Below are 14,091 nucleotides of genomic sequence, written 5' to 3'. Positions count from 1 at the left end.
TGTGTGACACTCTTTTTTCTGCACCAGGCACCTTCCCATGTAAATAGCTTAGTTTTATGTACATCGTCCTGTAAATATTTCGTACACACATAGTCAGGACCATTTACCACACACTATTTATTGGCACGCAAGCACATTTTTTTAAATATAAAAGCGGGGATGTCATAATATGCACCAGTATATCATGGTGCAGACACACACTGATGGACACATAGTGGGACCAATCAACATACACACACCGCAGCCAATCACCAGTGAGAGCACACGCACTATAAAGACAGGAGGCATCAGAGTTCCCGCTCATTCGAGTAGCAGCTCGCTAGGAGCACAGAGCTCACAGCCTGCAGCACAGACATTCACCATGTGCTGAGTGCATCAACTGGCTAGGACAAGGCAAAGGTCTTTAGTTTAAAGCTCTTATCGTATTTACCCACAGTTCAACTATGTTTAAATAGTTAACCTTTTAATAAAATAGTGTTGCACTACTTCAAGTGTTGGTGACCTGTGTGTGATCCCGAACACCCAACACATCAGGATGAAGATGCCTTGTGAAGAAAGATTTAAGCAGGTTTGGCCTATGCTCATTAGAGTTTAGAGGAATGAGAGGTGATCTTATGTATACACATAATTCTGAGGGGGCTTGACAGGGTAGATGTTTCTCCTTGTGGGGGAATCTAAAACTAGGGAGCATTGTTTAACATTAATATGGCTTCCATTTAAGACATAGATAAGGAAGAATTTCATTTCTTGGAGGTTCGTTAGTCTCTGAAATTCTTTTTCACAGTGAGCAGGCTGGATTGCTAAATATATTCAAAGCTGAATTCGACAAATATTTGACCAACGACTGAGTCGAGGGTTATGGGGGAGCAGGTAGGAAAGAGATGGAGTTAACATGATCTTGTTGAATGACCGAGCAGGCTTAATGGGCTGAATCACCTACACCTCCTATTTCTTATGTTCTTATTAGCAGCAAACATAAAGTAACCTAAGGAAAGGTGCGACTGATTATGGGCAAAAAGTGAGGTATTCTTACGGAGGTAGAGGATGTGGTTGAGGACTAAATGAGTGCACACCTACCTTGACATGTATCAGTAAAGGATGAGATGGTAGCAAAGGGCAGCACAGTGGTGCAGTGGTTAACATTGCTGCCTCACGGCTCCAAAGTCCCAGGTTCGATCCCAGCTCTGGGTCACTGTCCGTGTGGAGTTTGCACATTCTTCCCGTGTTTGCATAGGTTTCGCCCCACAACCCAAAAGATGTGCAGGGTAGGTGGATTGGCCACATTAAAATTGCCCTTAATTGGAAAAAATTAATTGGGTACACTAAATTTTCAAAAAAAAGAGATGGTAGCAATATTAGGTAGGATAAAAATAAAGTAGATCACTGGATGGAACACATCCTAGGTTATGAAGGAAAAATAAAAATGGAAATTGTGAGACTTTGGCTCCGATCTTGAGCCAGAGGATTGAAACTTTTGTATCCTGTTCAAAAACAGGGAAAGGGATATCCATAGAACTGTGGACCAGACAGTCTAATGTCAGTGGGAAGCTTTTGGCAACTAATGTGGGAGAAAAATTAATTGGCATTTGGAAAATTATAGACGAATAAAATGAAAGTCAGCAAAGATTTGTTCAAGGCAAATCATGACTAAGTTGATTAACTTGTTTAATGAAGTAACGTGCAGGGCTGATGAGAGTAGTGTGGGTTGATGTTCATATGGACTTTTTGAAACTGTGTTATACAAAGTACCACAAAATAGGTTTGTTAAGAGATTTAAAGGGACATTTTCACATATATACAAAAATGTATGAAGGAGCAGTTGCAGTGGGCAATTGTTTCTCAGTTTGGAGAAAGGTATAAATGGATGTTTCTCAAGGGGCGGTATGAGAACCTGCACTTGCATATGAAAGGCATACTTTTACAGGTTACAGATGTCAAGAGGACATAAACTGACTGGTGAAATGGGTAGACATATTGGGCGCTATTCTCCCCCCCCCCCCCCCAAACCACCACGCTGGGTGGAAGAATCGCCGGGGTGCCTAGCGAATCGCGCCACGCTGCTCCAACCGCCGCATGCTATTCTCCCCCCCCCCCCCGGAAACCAGCGGCGCGCGATCGCACCGGACCGCTCGGAGAACCGGCGGGCGGCGATTCTCCAGCCGAATGGGCCGAACGGCCCCTACGACACGACCGGTTCCCGCCGGCGCCGTCCACCCCTGGTCGCTGCCGGCGGGGACTCTGCGGGAACGCTGGGGGGGGGGGGGCGACCTGTGGGGTGAGGCAGGGGGGCTCCTTCGCCAGGGTGGCCTCCGATGGGGTCTTGCCCACGATCGGGGCCCACCGATCAGCGGGCCGGCCTCCTTCCGCACGCGGCCCCAGAACACCGGCATGGTCCATGTTGGTGAGGGGCCGGCGTGCGTAAGACGTTCCCCGCGCATGCGCAGGATGGCGTGGTCCAATTGCGCATGCGCAGGATTGGGCTGCCCCAACTGCGTATGCGCGGGTTGGCTCGCCCATTTGGTGCTGCGTAAGGACGCTGGAGCGGCGTGAACCGCTCCAGCGCCGTGGGGGGCCAGAATAGGTTGTGTCCGGGCCCTGTTTGGCGCGAACACTTGGCCTCAATATCGGAGAATCGCCCCCATTGTATATTAAATTTAACACATAGAAATGTGACATTATAGTTAAGTGACAATATGAACTGAATGGTACAATTTTAAATGAGCTCCAGGAAGAAAGCGACCTGGGCATATATGTACACCAGTTGAAAATGTTGTTAGAAAAGCATATGAGATATTTGCATTTATTAATGGAGGCATAGAGTACAAAAGCCAGGGAGATCTGTTAATCTGTTACATAAGAACACCAGAATTAGGTCCAGGAATAGGCAATTCAGCCCCTTGAGCCTGCTCTGCCATTCAATATGATCATGGCTGATCTCATCTCCACCTTCCTGCCCTCTCCTCCTAACCATTCATTCCGCTACTAATTAAAAAGTTACCTATCTCAAATTTATTTAGTGTTCCGGCATTCACTGAGTTCTAGGGCAGCGAATTCCACAGATTCACGATCTTCTGAGTGAAATAATTTCTGCTCCATTTCTGTTTTAAATCTGCCACCCTTTAGCCTGAAACTATGGCCTCAGTCTAGAATGTCCAACAAGGGGAAATATCTGCTCTACGTCTACACTGTCAATCCACTTTATCATCTTCTTTACCTCAATTAGATCTCTCCTTCTAAACTCCAGTGAGCATTAACCTAAACTGCTCAATCTCTCTTCATAAGACCAGTCCCTGGAATCAATCTAGTGAACTTCTCTGAACTGCCCCTAATGCTTCCTCAAGGGGACCAAACTGTGTAGTACTCTAGATATGGGTCTCACCAATGCCCAGTTGCAACAGCACTTCCCTACCTTTTATACTCTACTCCATCGAATGCCAAAAATCAATTTGCCTCCCTTATTACCTGCTGCACCTGCATACTACTAACATTCTGTGATTCATGCATGAGTACACCCAGATCCCTCTGCACCGAAGTATTTTGAAGTTTCTCTCCATTTCGATAATTTGTCTCTTTATTCCTCCAACCAAAGTGGATAACCTCACACTCACCCACCTTAAATCCCATTTTCCAAACTTTGGCCCACTTACCTAACCTATCCATATCCATTTGTAAATTTCTTATTTTCTCATTGCAACTTGCTTTCCCACGTATTTTATGTCATCTGCACATTTGGTTCTAGTACATTCTATCCCTGCATCCAAGTCATTAATATGTACTGTAAATAGGGTCCAAGAACCAAATCCTGTGGCACACTACTAATTACATCTTGCCAACCAAAAAGACCCATTTATCCCCACTCTTTCCTTTCTGTTGGTTAGCCAATCCTCTATCCAAATTAACATATTGCCCTTAACCCCCATGGGATCTCTTGTGTATTAAACTTTGTGTGGCATCTTATCAAAGAACCCTAGCAAGTTGGACATGATTTACCTTTCATTAAATCGTGCTGAATGATGGGTTGCGTTATGACATTCTAAATGTTCCATTACTATTTCCATAATAATGGATTCCAACCATTTCCCAACCGATGCTAAACTAACTGGTCTATAGTTTCTTACTTTCTGCCTTTCTCTCTTTTTGAACAGGGGTGTTACATTAGCCTTTTTCACTGGAACCTTTCCAGAATCCAGAGAATTTTGGAATATTCTAACCAATGACTCCATCATCTGTGCCTCTAATACCTCTGCTGCCACTTCCTTTAAAACGCTAGGAGGTAGGCCATTGGGCCCTGGGGACTTGTCTGCATTTAATCCCAATAGTTTGCTCAGTACTTTTTTCCTAGTGATAGCCATTGTTTTATGTTCCTCCTTTTCAACAACTTCTGCATTACCCGTTACTATTGGGATGGTTCTAGTGCCCTCCACCATAAAATAAAAGGACAAAATATTGGCTTGGCACATGACAGACAAACGCCAGTGGGAAGAGAGAGGTGAAAAATAATGATAGTAGAAAGGATAAGAATCTTTGTTTCAGATGGTTGTGCTCTAACACCCCTTTCTTAGGTACAGGCTTTCAGTTTGAGGTTTCCGTCTGTAATGGTTTTCACTGTACATTCATTCAGGCCTCTGTACAGCTATGCAGCTTTTCTGCAGAAAAACAAGAGAAAGAGGGGGCATCTTCTTTCCTTTGAGCATCCAGGACACCAACTGTCCTTCCTTAGATCTCTGAAAAAAATCCTACTCGGGCAGGATCCAATCACCGCTTTTTACTGGACACAATTCATTGCCCAACCAATTGAAAAAAGTCACACACATCTCTTGGGTGCCGAGAAGGTCCGAGTTCTGCTAGTCAAAGTCTAGCATAGCGTTTCCTTTTGTAAATTTTGAATTTCTAATTTTCCCTGCTCAACTTGAAGGTATATGTTCATTAAGCATCCAAAGATAAAATGATAACTGCAAAAATAAAGCAAGAGAAAAAAAGGGAATTAACAGAAAGGGCCCTTGCACTATTAGATTGAAGTGAATGCAAATTAAGCTGAATGATCTTCTCGCCATTTTTGGCCAAGATCTGGAACTCTCCATCAAGAGCAGGCCGGGTGAATCTCAAAATGGTTCATGCCTGGCCCAAATCTCGTTTTTGGCCTTTTCAGCTATTCACCGCCGTGCCTAGTTCAGCGCCAGGTGCAAAGTGGTGGCTGAATCGGGCCCGAAAATCTCTGACAGTAGTTCTTTTTTTAATAATAATAAAAGTTTTCATAATTAACAAACACGATTGAAACTACAGCAGAACCCTGAGAAATGTTTGAAACATGGTACAATTGTCATGCTAACAGCAAATGGGATCAGAGAACCACACAACAGAGATTACATCCTATCGTCCCTCCCCAACAATTGATGGTAATAACTCGTTGATGTATGAGATAAATGGCTGCCACCTCGGGTAGAATCCCTCCACCGAACCCTTGACGGTGTACTTGACCTTTTCCAGATATAAAAAGTACATGAGGCCACTCAACCAGACCAAGGCACCAGGCAGAGCGGATGCTCTCCATCCTAGCAGAACTCGCCTTCGGGCTGTCAGCGAGGCAAAGGTGAGCGCATCCACCTTCACTTCTGTCCTCAGAGCCAACTAGTCCAATACCCCGAAAATGGCCACCAACGGACAGACTCCGGATCAATATTAAGGACCACTGACATGTGCTAAACAAGGAGACCCAAAATCTCACCGTCTTTCAACAAGACCAGAGCATGTGGGATGATTGGCAGGTCTACGAGAACACTGCTCACACCATTCCTCTACCCCATCAAAGAACCCACTCCTATTTTTGGGCAACAAGCTCTGTGAACCCAACGACCACCCATAATCCCCACCAACTGCTGAAGCCTCTGGCTGTGCTGATAGGGAATTGGCAATCATGGTTAAGTGACCACTTCACAGATGCCAAGTGGATGGGCGAGCCATGTAGCATGTGAGACTAATTGCCTTTCATCCCAATCAAACCTTGATGCCTGGACACTGTGCTTGAACAATGCGGGAGGCAACACCACACACTCAACAACCGAACACCCAGGGACACAGATCCGGGTACATGTCCATGGCCGGAGTATGGTGGGTACCATAGGGTTGGGGAGGAGGGGGGGGGGTTGCGTGCCTGGAGAGATGGGCAAAGGATCCGAAGGTCATGCAAAAAAGAATTTTAATATGCTGTATGGTGCGCTACCTACTTCCCCACCTCAGTGCCCTCTGTGATCCTCACGTGCCTGGCCCTCCTAGCTCTACCACTATGTCTAGGTGTCTCCCCAGGATGCACATCTGAGATGGAGGCAGCCAGCTGCCTACCTCTTCCCGTGGCCTTCAATGCCCCTGGTGGGCATCCTCTGTGGGGCTGAAGGGCCCCGGCTCACTTATTGGCGGCATATGCACAGCTGTGCACCCTGTCCTGTGTGCTGACCCCGATAGTGGCCTAATCAGAGGGGTGGAACGTGGGGGAGCTGGTGCCCACCGTTGCCACTCCATGGGGGCGGGTCCAGGTTCGCAATCAATGACTCCTCCTCCTGGCCAGTGCCCATTGGGCCCTGGGGTTCACCTTGGGGCGGTGGGCAGCTGGTTCGAGCCCCGGCTATCCCTGAATCATGTGGCTCTGCAAGCTCTGGTGGTTCCCCATAGTTTGCAACCTGGTGTTGATGCCTTCGGCGATACTCCTCAGTGACTGGGACATGATCTGCAGCACCTCGGTAATGCCCACCTGCGACTGGGGCAAGCTCCGGAGTGGCTCGCCCATGACCATCTGAGAGCAGGACATGTCCCGCATAACCTCATCGGTCTGGTACTGGCTCAGCGAGGAAGACATTCTACGTCAACCCTCAGCCATGGCCTAATGGTGCCGATGTCGTGCACCAAGCTCTCAACAACGGTCGCCACCCTATTGGTATTGGCCTCGGTGCCACTCATTGCCAGCGCCATCTCCTGTACCCATAGCCTCTGGGACTCCTCCAAGTGTTATGGATCTGCTGGAACAACGCAACATCGCATTAATGTCCCGGCCACACCCTATCATCTTCATCAGCTCCGGGTAAACCACTTCCAGAGGCTCACCATCAGGCTGGAACCCAGCCGGGTTCTGGGATCCAGCAGCCCGCTGACTGCTGTCTCACCTGGGGGTTCCTGCCTCCACCTGATGTGCATCATCAGCAGTGCGGTGCTCACCAGATTGTGCCCCAGATGCCTGACCACTAATATTTCCCACCGAGGTGTGTGACTGCACTGGTTGAGGGTGGGGATGACAGCTGTGTCACGACCATGGTTGCATCCTCGGAGCTCCCCTTTGAGGTGTTCTCCTCAGCCAGGAGAGGGGGCCACCCGGGATGGGCCAGCTCCGTAGGCTGGAGGACCTGCGGGAGAATGGACGTGGTCAGTGGGAGGGATGGGTCAGTCAGTAAGGCAATAACAGCTCACCTTTGACAGGCCCCCCGGGTCGAGCCCGGTGGTTCCTCACCTCTGCAGCGTCCGCCAGCCTCCGCGTTGGTGACAGCCCTGACCTCAGCCACACCGGTCACCTCCAGGGCCTGCTCCTCGAAGGAGGTGAGGATTCTGATGTCCGGCACGCCATCGCCAGTCTGGGCCCTATCCCACCGATAGTGGAAGAGCATTTCCTGAGGAGACACATAACATTGTTAGCCTTACACGTGGTTCACAGTGGTGGGGGAGGGGGTGGAGGAAGGGTTGGGGAGTCGAAGGAGGTAGGGGTGGAGGTCGTTGAACTTTTTCCTGCACTGAAGGCTGGTCACACTCCCCGAGCTGTCCGCTGCCACCACCTCATCCCAACCAGCACTGGCTGCCTTGTGGCTCACCCTCGGGGGGGGGACAGGAACAGGACATCCTCCTGGCCTTCACTGTGTCCAGGAGCCTCCCCAGATCAGCAACCCGAACCTTGGGGCTGGTCTCCTTGGCACCATTTTTGTGAGCTGGGGGGTTGGCTGAGCAAGTGCAGCTCGACCTTGTCAGTGGGGGGCTGGCGAGCATGGTCCTGGCAAATGGCGGACCGACATTTGGAGCGAAAAGCCTGTGAGGCTTCATTAAGTGGACCAATTAACGTTGACTTGTGTTGTTGGCTGAGCGCCGGGAAGCTCACAGCAATTCCCACTCGCTACAGCACTAAGAAACCTTTCCGGAGAATCATGCCCAGTGTCCAATTCTCTGTACCACCCCTTCTCCACATTGGCCGACCAGTAGTACATGAGGAAGTTGGGCAGAATAGGCCCCTTGATTGTTTGAACTCTGCCCGCTACGGATAAGGGGAGACTACTACATCAAGTTCCACCCTATCCAACAGACTTAAAATCTTAAAATTTATGAAGCCTCTGCCAATCATATGCCCACTTGGGTACCCAGATACCGGAAGCTATCTTTGGTCCGGCGATCTGATAATACCCCAGATTGGCTCCCCTCCCTGGGGTATTAACCGGAAAGTACTCCCTTTTCCTCATGTTTAACTTGTATCCCGAGAAAGAGCCAAAGCACTTCAGCAATTTCATAATCTCATCTAAGAGCAGGTCATTGGCATAAAGCGATACCTTGTTCCCCCCCCCCCAATCCCACCCCAGTTACTCCCCTGGAAACCCTCTATGCTAACGCCAGAGGTTCTATCTCTAGAGTGAAAAGGAGCAGTGACAATGGCACCCCTGTCTTGTATTCCTGGGAAGTGTCCAGAACTTGTCGCATTAGTGCAAACAGTAGCCATGGGGTTTGTGTACAACAGCTGCACCATGAAATAAATTTCTGCCTGAACCCAAACCTTCCAAGTACCCCAATGAGATACATCCACTCCACTCCGTCAAATGCTTTCTCTGCATCCATAGATAGAATCACCTCCTTGTTCAGAACTCATATATTAGACGACAGCTGCCTTCCCTTCACAAATCCTGTCTGGTCTTCTACCACTATATCCGAGGCACGTGGCTCTAACCGTAAAGCCAGTGTCTTGGCATCCATGTTTAGCAACAAAATGGGCCTAAGAAACACACTCCATGGAGTTCTTATCTTTCTTTAAAATAAGGAGGATGGAGACCTGCGAAAGTGTATCCAGCACAGAGCCTCGAGCTAAAGCGTCGCTGAACGGATCTACCATTAATGGCACCAGCTGGTCTGAAAATTATTTGTAAAACTCAACGGGATACCCATCCGGGCCGGATTCTTGCTTGACTGCATCAAACCAATCACCTTCGGCACCTCGTCTGAGCTTGAGGCCCCTAGTAGGGGCCTACTGTTTCTCCTATCTAGAAACTCCGCCATAATTGATCCCCTCTCCGGCGGCTCTCACATATACCGATCTTTATAGAAAGCTTCAACTGCCGCATTAATTTCTCTTGTTGCTGTCACTAAGTCACCTCTCAAGTACCTGACCTGCACAACCTCCCGAGAAGCCGCCTGCCACCTCAGTTGGTGCACTAACAGACGACCTGCCTTCTCCCTGTGCTCATATACTAAGCCCCTCGCGCGTCATAGCTTTTCCAATAGATACCAAGAAAAACTGCACCAGGAGCCACTTCCTAGTTGCAAATGACAGTAGTCTTAAGGACAGGGCAGTTTAAATGTTAAAGATTAAATGTTCCGATCCTTGCAAAACATTATTTTTAAATTTTTTATTTTAAATTTAGAGTACCCAATTCATTTTTTCCAATTAAGGGGCGATTTAGAATGGCCAGTCCACCTACTCTGCACATCTTTGGGTTGTGGGTTCGAAACCCACGCAGACACGGGGAGAAAGTGCAAACTCCACACGGACAGTGACCCAGAGCCGGGATCGAACCTGGGACCTCGGCGCTGTGAGGCAGCAATGCTAACCACTGCGCCACTGTGCTGCCCTCTTTGCAAAACATTATGTTCTTTAACTTCACATGTGCAATGCCATGGGATATTGATTCATATACCTTTTATAAGATTGTAATGCAGTCCAAAGTATATATTATTCTCTATATCCCTGGGCCATAATAAGTGTGTTTATAGTGTAACTTATTTGTGTTTTAGGTGAGCTTACAGCCGTGGATTGGAATGGAGACTATGGGAGCAATTAATGGAGATGAAGTTAATTGCAACTCACCAACTCTTGTACTGCACCGGTCAAAGATGCCAGCCAGCATCATAATCTCTACGATCCTGTTCATAGCAGAAACTGTAGCTGCTGGCTTTCTCTGTGCCTTGTACAGCCGCTGGGGTGATTCTTATTGGTTGGGACTGACTATTGCCTTCATGTTGGTACCATCTGTGCTGGTGCAATTTACATTGCTCTTAATACATCGGGAACTGGGTATGAACAGGCCATTCATATTGCTGCTTCATCTGCTGCAGTTGGGACCTATCATCAGGTTAGCAACAAATGTTACTGTCATAAAACTTCATTATCAGTCATAATTAGATTAGATATAATGTTTATAGTTTTCGTAACACTATTAAAATATTTTGGTAAGATATGTTGTGTTTATCAAGGTAAAAGATAATAATTGAGGAATTAAACTTTCCATTTCAGGCTCCCATCAACAAAGCAAACATTCTCATGTTAGATACAATCCAACTAACACAATGCAAAGCTCGTTCCAGTAATTATTCTAGCAGTGTGCTCAGTCTTGGAGCTCAAATATATACACCAACTATTATGTAAGTGAAACAGATAATTCATTGACATATAAAGGTCTTTTGTTTTCTGGATCTGCATTTGTGTAAAACAGGATGATGGTGCCTGAAACCTGTTTTATCTTAGTGCTCAAGTTTTCATCCTACTTGTCCAGGCTGGATTCAAACACAAGTCTCTGAGGCAAAAGGATAGTATGCTAACGGTTTACTAGTCTGCTTGAACTGCAAATGGATTTAGACCACAATACACATGAAGCTAGGGGACTTAGAAAATTATGATGAATGCTACTGGGATGGAAACCACTGGGTCCTGGAGATTTGATTATTTTAAGTCCTACTATTGTCTTTGTCTCCACTTATTTATTTTTAAATCCACTCGAGTTCCTCCCTTCGGCTTATTTTTAGGTTTCTTTGATTTGCTAATACGTTATCCTCTTCCTCTACGGTGAAATGGATACCAAATATTAATTTAAACAAGTTAAACAAAACTATTATGCTTTTGCCTGCATTTGTTTAATGGACTTCCATTTACCTTTACAATGTTTTTCTCTTTAATATTTATTAAAACTTCTGTTTGATATCCCTTACAAGTTTCCTCATATTCCCTTTTTGCACTTCTCACTTATAAATCTGTTCCTAAAACTTTCACCCAATGGATACTCAGCCAATGCATTATTTATTAAACAACTTAGAACCTCCAGTTTAATAGTTTGGTCTGTTTGAGTTAGCTGATCATTGACATCTTAAATGCATACAATGTCCCTGACTAATAAAGATAAAAATCAACCAGCAATTCTGCTTTTGATCATTATCCCTCAACTTCTGTGGAAAAGTACACATGTGAATTTGAGATGGTTCTTTTAACACCTCTAAAGTACCTTGGGTCATTTTTTTTTCGATGTTAAATGTTCTAAAGAAGTTTATTGTTGTTAATCTGCTCCACTCCTCCCATCCACCCCACTACCAAGACTTGAGTATGGTATTTAGGCATTTGGGTTAGATAACAAAATTATGCCAGCATGATTTTGTTCATTCAAGTGAGGGAAATAAATTGAAAATCCTAAACCACAAAATAGCTTTCCTAAAAATCCATCCTTAAATGATCAAACAATTGTAGGTTCCTGCATGTTCTGAAACACAGTTACTTATTTTATTTTATCACGTATGTAAATGCTTTTGATTGATTGATTTAGTGTTTTTCCACCTGTCAAACTCTCTCATTAGGTGTTACGTTTTCTCAAGTGAACTTTCTTCCAGATTCTTTCTATTCACCAAATGCCCCATTCCAGGCCTCTCACATGGCCTTCCCCAAAGGGGAATGTGAGATTTATTTTACAATGAGGAATTCTGGAATCCACTGCTCTCCCTGGAAATAGTAGCAGATACATAAACCTTAATAATAGCTTTTAAAAGGGAAGTGGATAAATATTTGGATGGGGGAGGGACTGGGGACCGGGTAAGGACAGAGGAATGGAACTGTAATTAATTATTTTAAAGTGCGAACACAGGGGTAGTGGGCCAAATTTCCACCTGTGCTAAAATGTTTAATGATTTGACTTGCACCAAATCCTAACCTTGACCATCTCTGTTTGTCTCGACATAGCTTTCAACACAATCTCTGTCCTGCCTTTAAATCTATTTGTGTTCTTATTGAAGATCTTTCTACATTCTCATTAGAGTCTATAAATATATTTTTGGTTGAACAACAACAGACCACATCACAATGGTACTCCCACAGTGCTGTTAGGTAGGGTGTTCCAATCCGATTGATTGACCTTTTATGTGGACCCCGGATAAAGACATTGGCAGGTATTCTCCGATCCCGCGGCCAAGTTCTAACGCAGGTGTCAAAAGCTACGCGAGCCACTCCGGCGTCAACGGGCCTCCAGGCCCAGGTATTCACCTCTTCCAAGGGGGCTAGTGCGGCGCCGGAGTGGTGTCCGCTGCTTCAGCGCGCGAAAGCCGGCACACCATGGCCAGCGCGGGTACGCGCATGCGTGTGGGTTGCCGTCCCTGTGCTGGCCCCTGGGCAATATGGCGGAGCCCTACAGGGGCCTGGCATGGAGGAACATAGGCCCCCCCCCCATGGAATTAGCCCGCCCACCGATCGGTAGGCCCCGATCACGGGGCAGGCCATCGTAGAGGCCCCCCAGGACTCTGATTCCCCCCCAACCAGGACGGTCCCCGCAGCCAGAACTCTGAGGTCCCGCTGGGTGGGACCATACGTAACCTACGGCGGAGGCACTCAGCCCGTCGAGGTGCGGAAATCGCTGGGGGGAGGCCGCTTTCAACGGCTCCCGACCGGCGCGGCGGTGATCCTGCGGGTGCCCGAGAATCGGCGGGACGGAGTTGGAGCGGAGCGCCGCAATTCTCGCCCCCCCCAGCCGATTCTCCAACCCAGCGCGGGATGGGAGAATCTATTGCCATGGAATAGGAGTCCATTTGTTTTGTTAAAAAGTGCTAATTTTGAAAAATTAATGCTTTTTAATGGACTGATGAACTCAGAAGGTTACAAGCATTTGCCATTTGAAATTGAAGTTATTAAAACTAATATAATGAAGTTGTTTTGTAACATTTCAACCACTGCCACCAGGCATTCTCCAAATCCATCTGACTCAGAACAGCATGGAAATGGAGAAGTCTAACTTTTTCAGGCTTTACCTAGATAATTTAATTGTGCTACAGTTTCCCCCAAATTCTATCATTCCAAATGGATCAGATTATGACTTCAGATACATATCTTGAAATGCTGCACTCCCATTGAAACATAAACCTAGGAAGGAAATTCCAGAACTTGCGGATGCTTAAAAAGACTGAATTGTATGAGCACAGAGTGTTGTAAAGGCTGAGTTAGGTGAGTCTGTCATCTGACTGAAGGGACTGATAAAGCCATTCAAACAATTAGATTGATTCCTCTCTCCAAATGAAACTCATGTGACCATTTTCTGTTCCCCTGCCACCCACACCATGGCATTCCATCTGCATTAAGCCCAATTTATACTGTTATGATGTCAGTTGATGTTACAACCGAACAGGAAGACCCCAGAATGGAACCCTGGCTCAAAAGATTAACTTTTACTTTTTATTTTCCAAAACATAAGAGGAACAGAGTTGCAGGACCACCAATTAATTTTGACAACAAGAAAAAACATTTATTAAACGTAGAAAAATTGGATTATAAAACAATGCTCCTTTACTTGCCCCCCCCCCCCCTCCTTAACTTAACACTGGTTTTAGGATTAACACATTCCTTTGAAGCTATGATGGTCTCATTAACACAGAAGAAGTACTTTCTAAGCACACAAGATCGCAGTGGTCAAATGCACTCTGAACCCCCAAGTGAATGTTTTTGGATGCCTTCTCAGAATCTCTCCAGACTATTGTCATGTAAGTGTTCCCTAACTCCAATCCCCAAAGTAAGCTTTCAAATCTTCTCTCCTAATTATGTTCTCCATTAGCAGT

At 46.3% G+C, this 14,091-nt stretch overlaps 1 protein-coding gene across 4 annotated transcripts in view; it reads left to right on the top strand.

The window, feature by feature from the left end:
* xkrx (XK related X-linked) overlaps window positions 1-14,091 on the top strand; it is a 70,037-nt gene that overhangs the window by 42,314 nt on the left and 13,632 nt on the right. For 3 of the 4 annotated variants that reach the window (XM_072505451.1, XM_072505449.1, XM_072505450.1), the window contains one exon: window positions 10,027-10,364. In XM_072505451.1, the coding sequence (XP_072361552.1) occupies window positions 10,051-10,364 (314 nt within the window). In that variant the 5' untranslated portion in view covers window positions 10,027-10,050. Of the gene's footprint in view, window positions 1-5,487; window positions 5,591-10,026; window positions 10,365-14,091 lie in introns of all 4 variants that reach the window. The other variant, XM_072505448.1, reaches the window with a different exon arrangement.

The sequence above is a fragment of the Scyliorhinus torazame genome, chromosome 5 (assembly GCF_047496885.1).
Source record: "Scyliorhinus torazame isolate Kashiwa2021f chromosome 5, sScyTor2.1, whole genome shotgun sequence".
Classification (NCBI taxonomy): Eukaryota; Metazoa; Chordata; class Chondrichthyes; order Carcharhiniformes; family Scyliorhinidae; genus Scyliorhinus; species Scyliorhinus torazame.
Note: the sequence above shows the minus strand (reverse complement) of the source record. Positions and strands in the feature narration are given on the sequence as shown.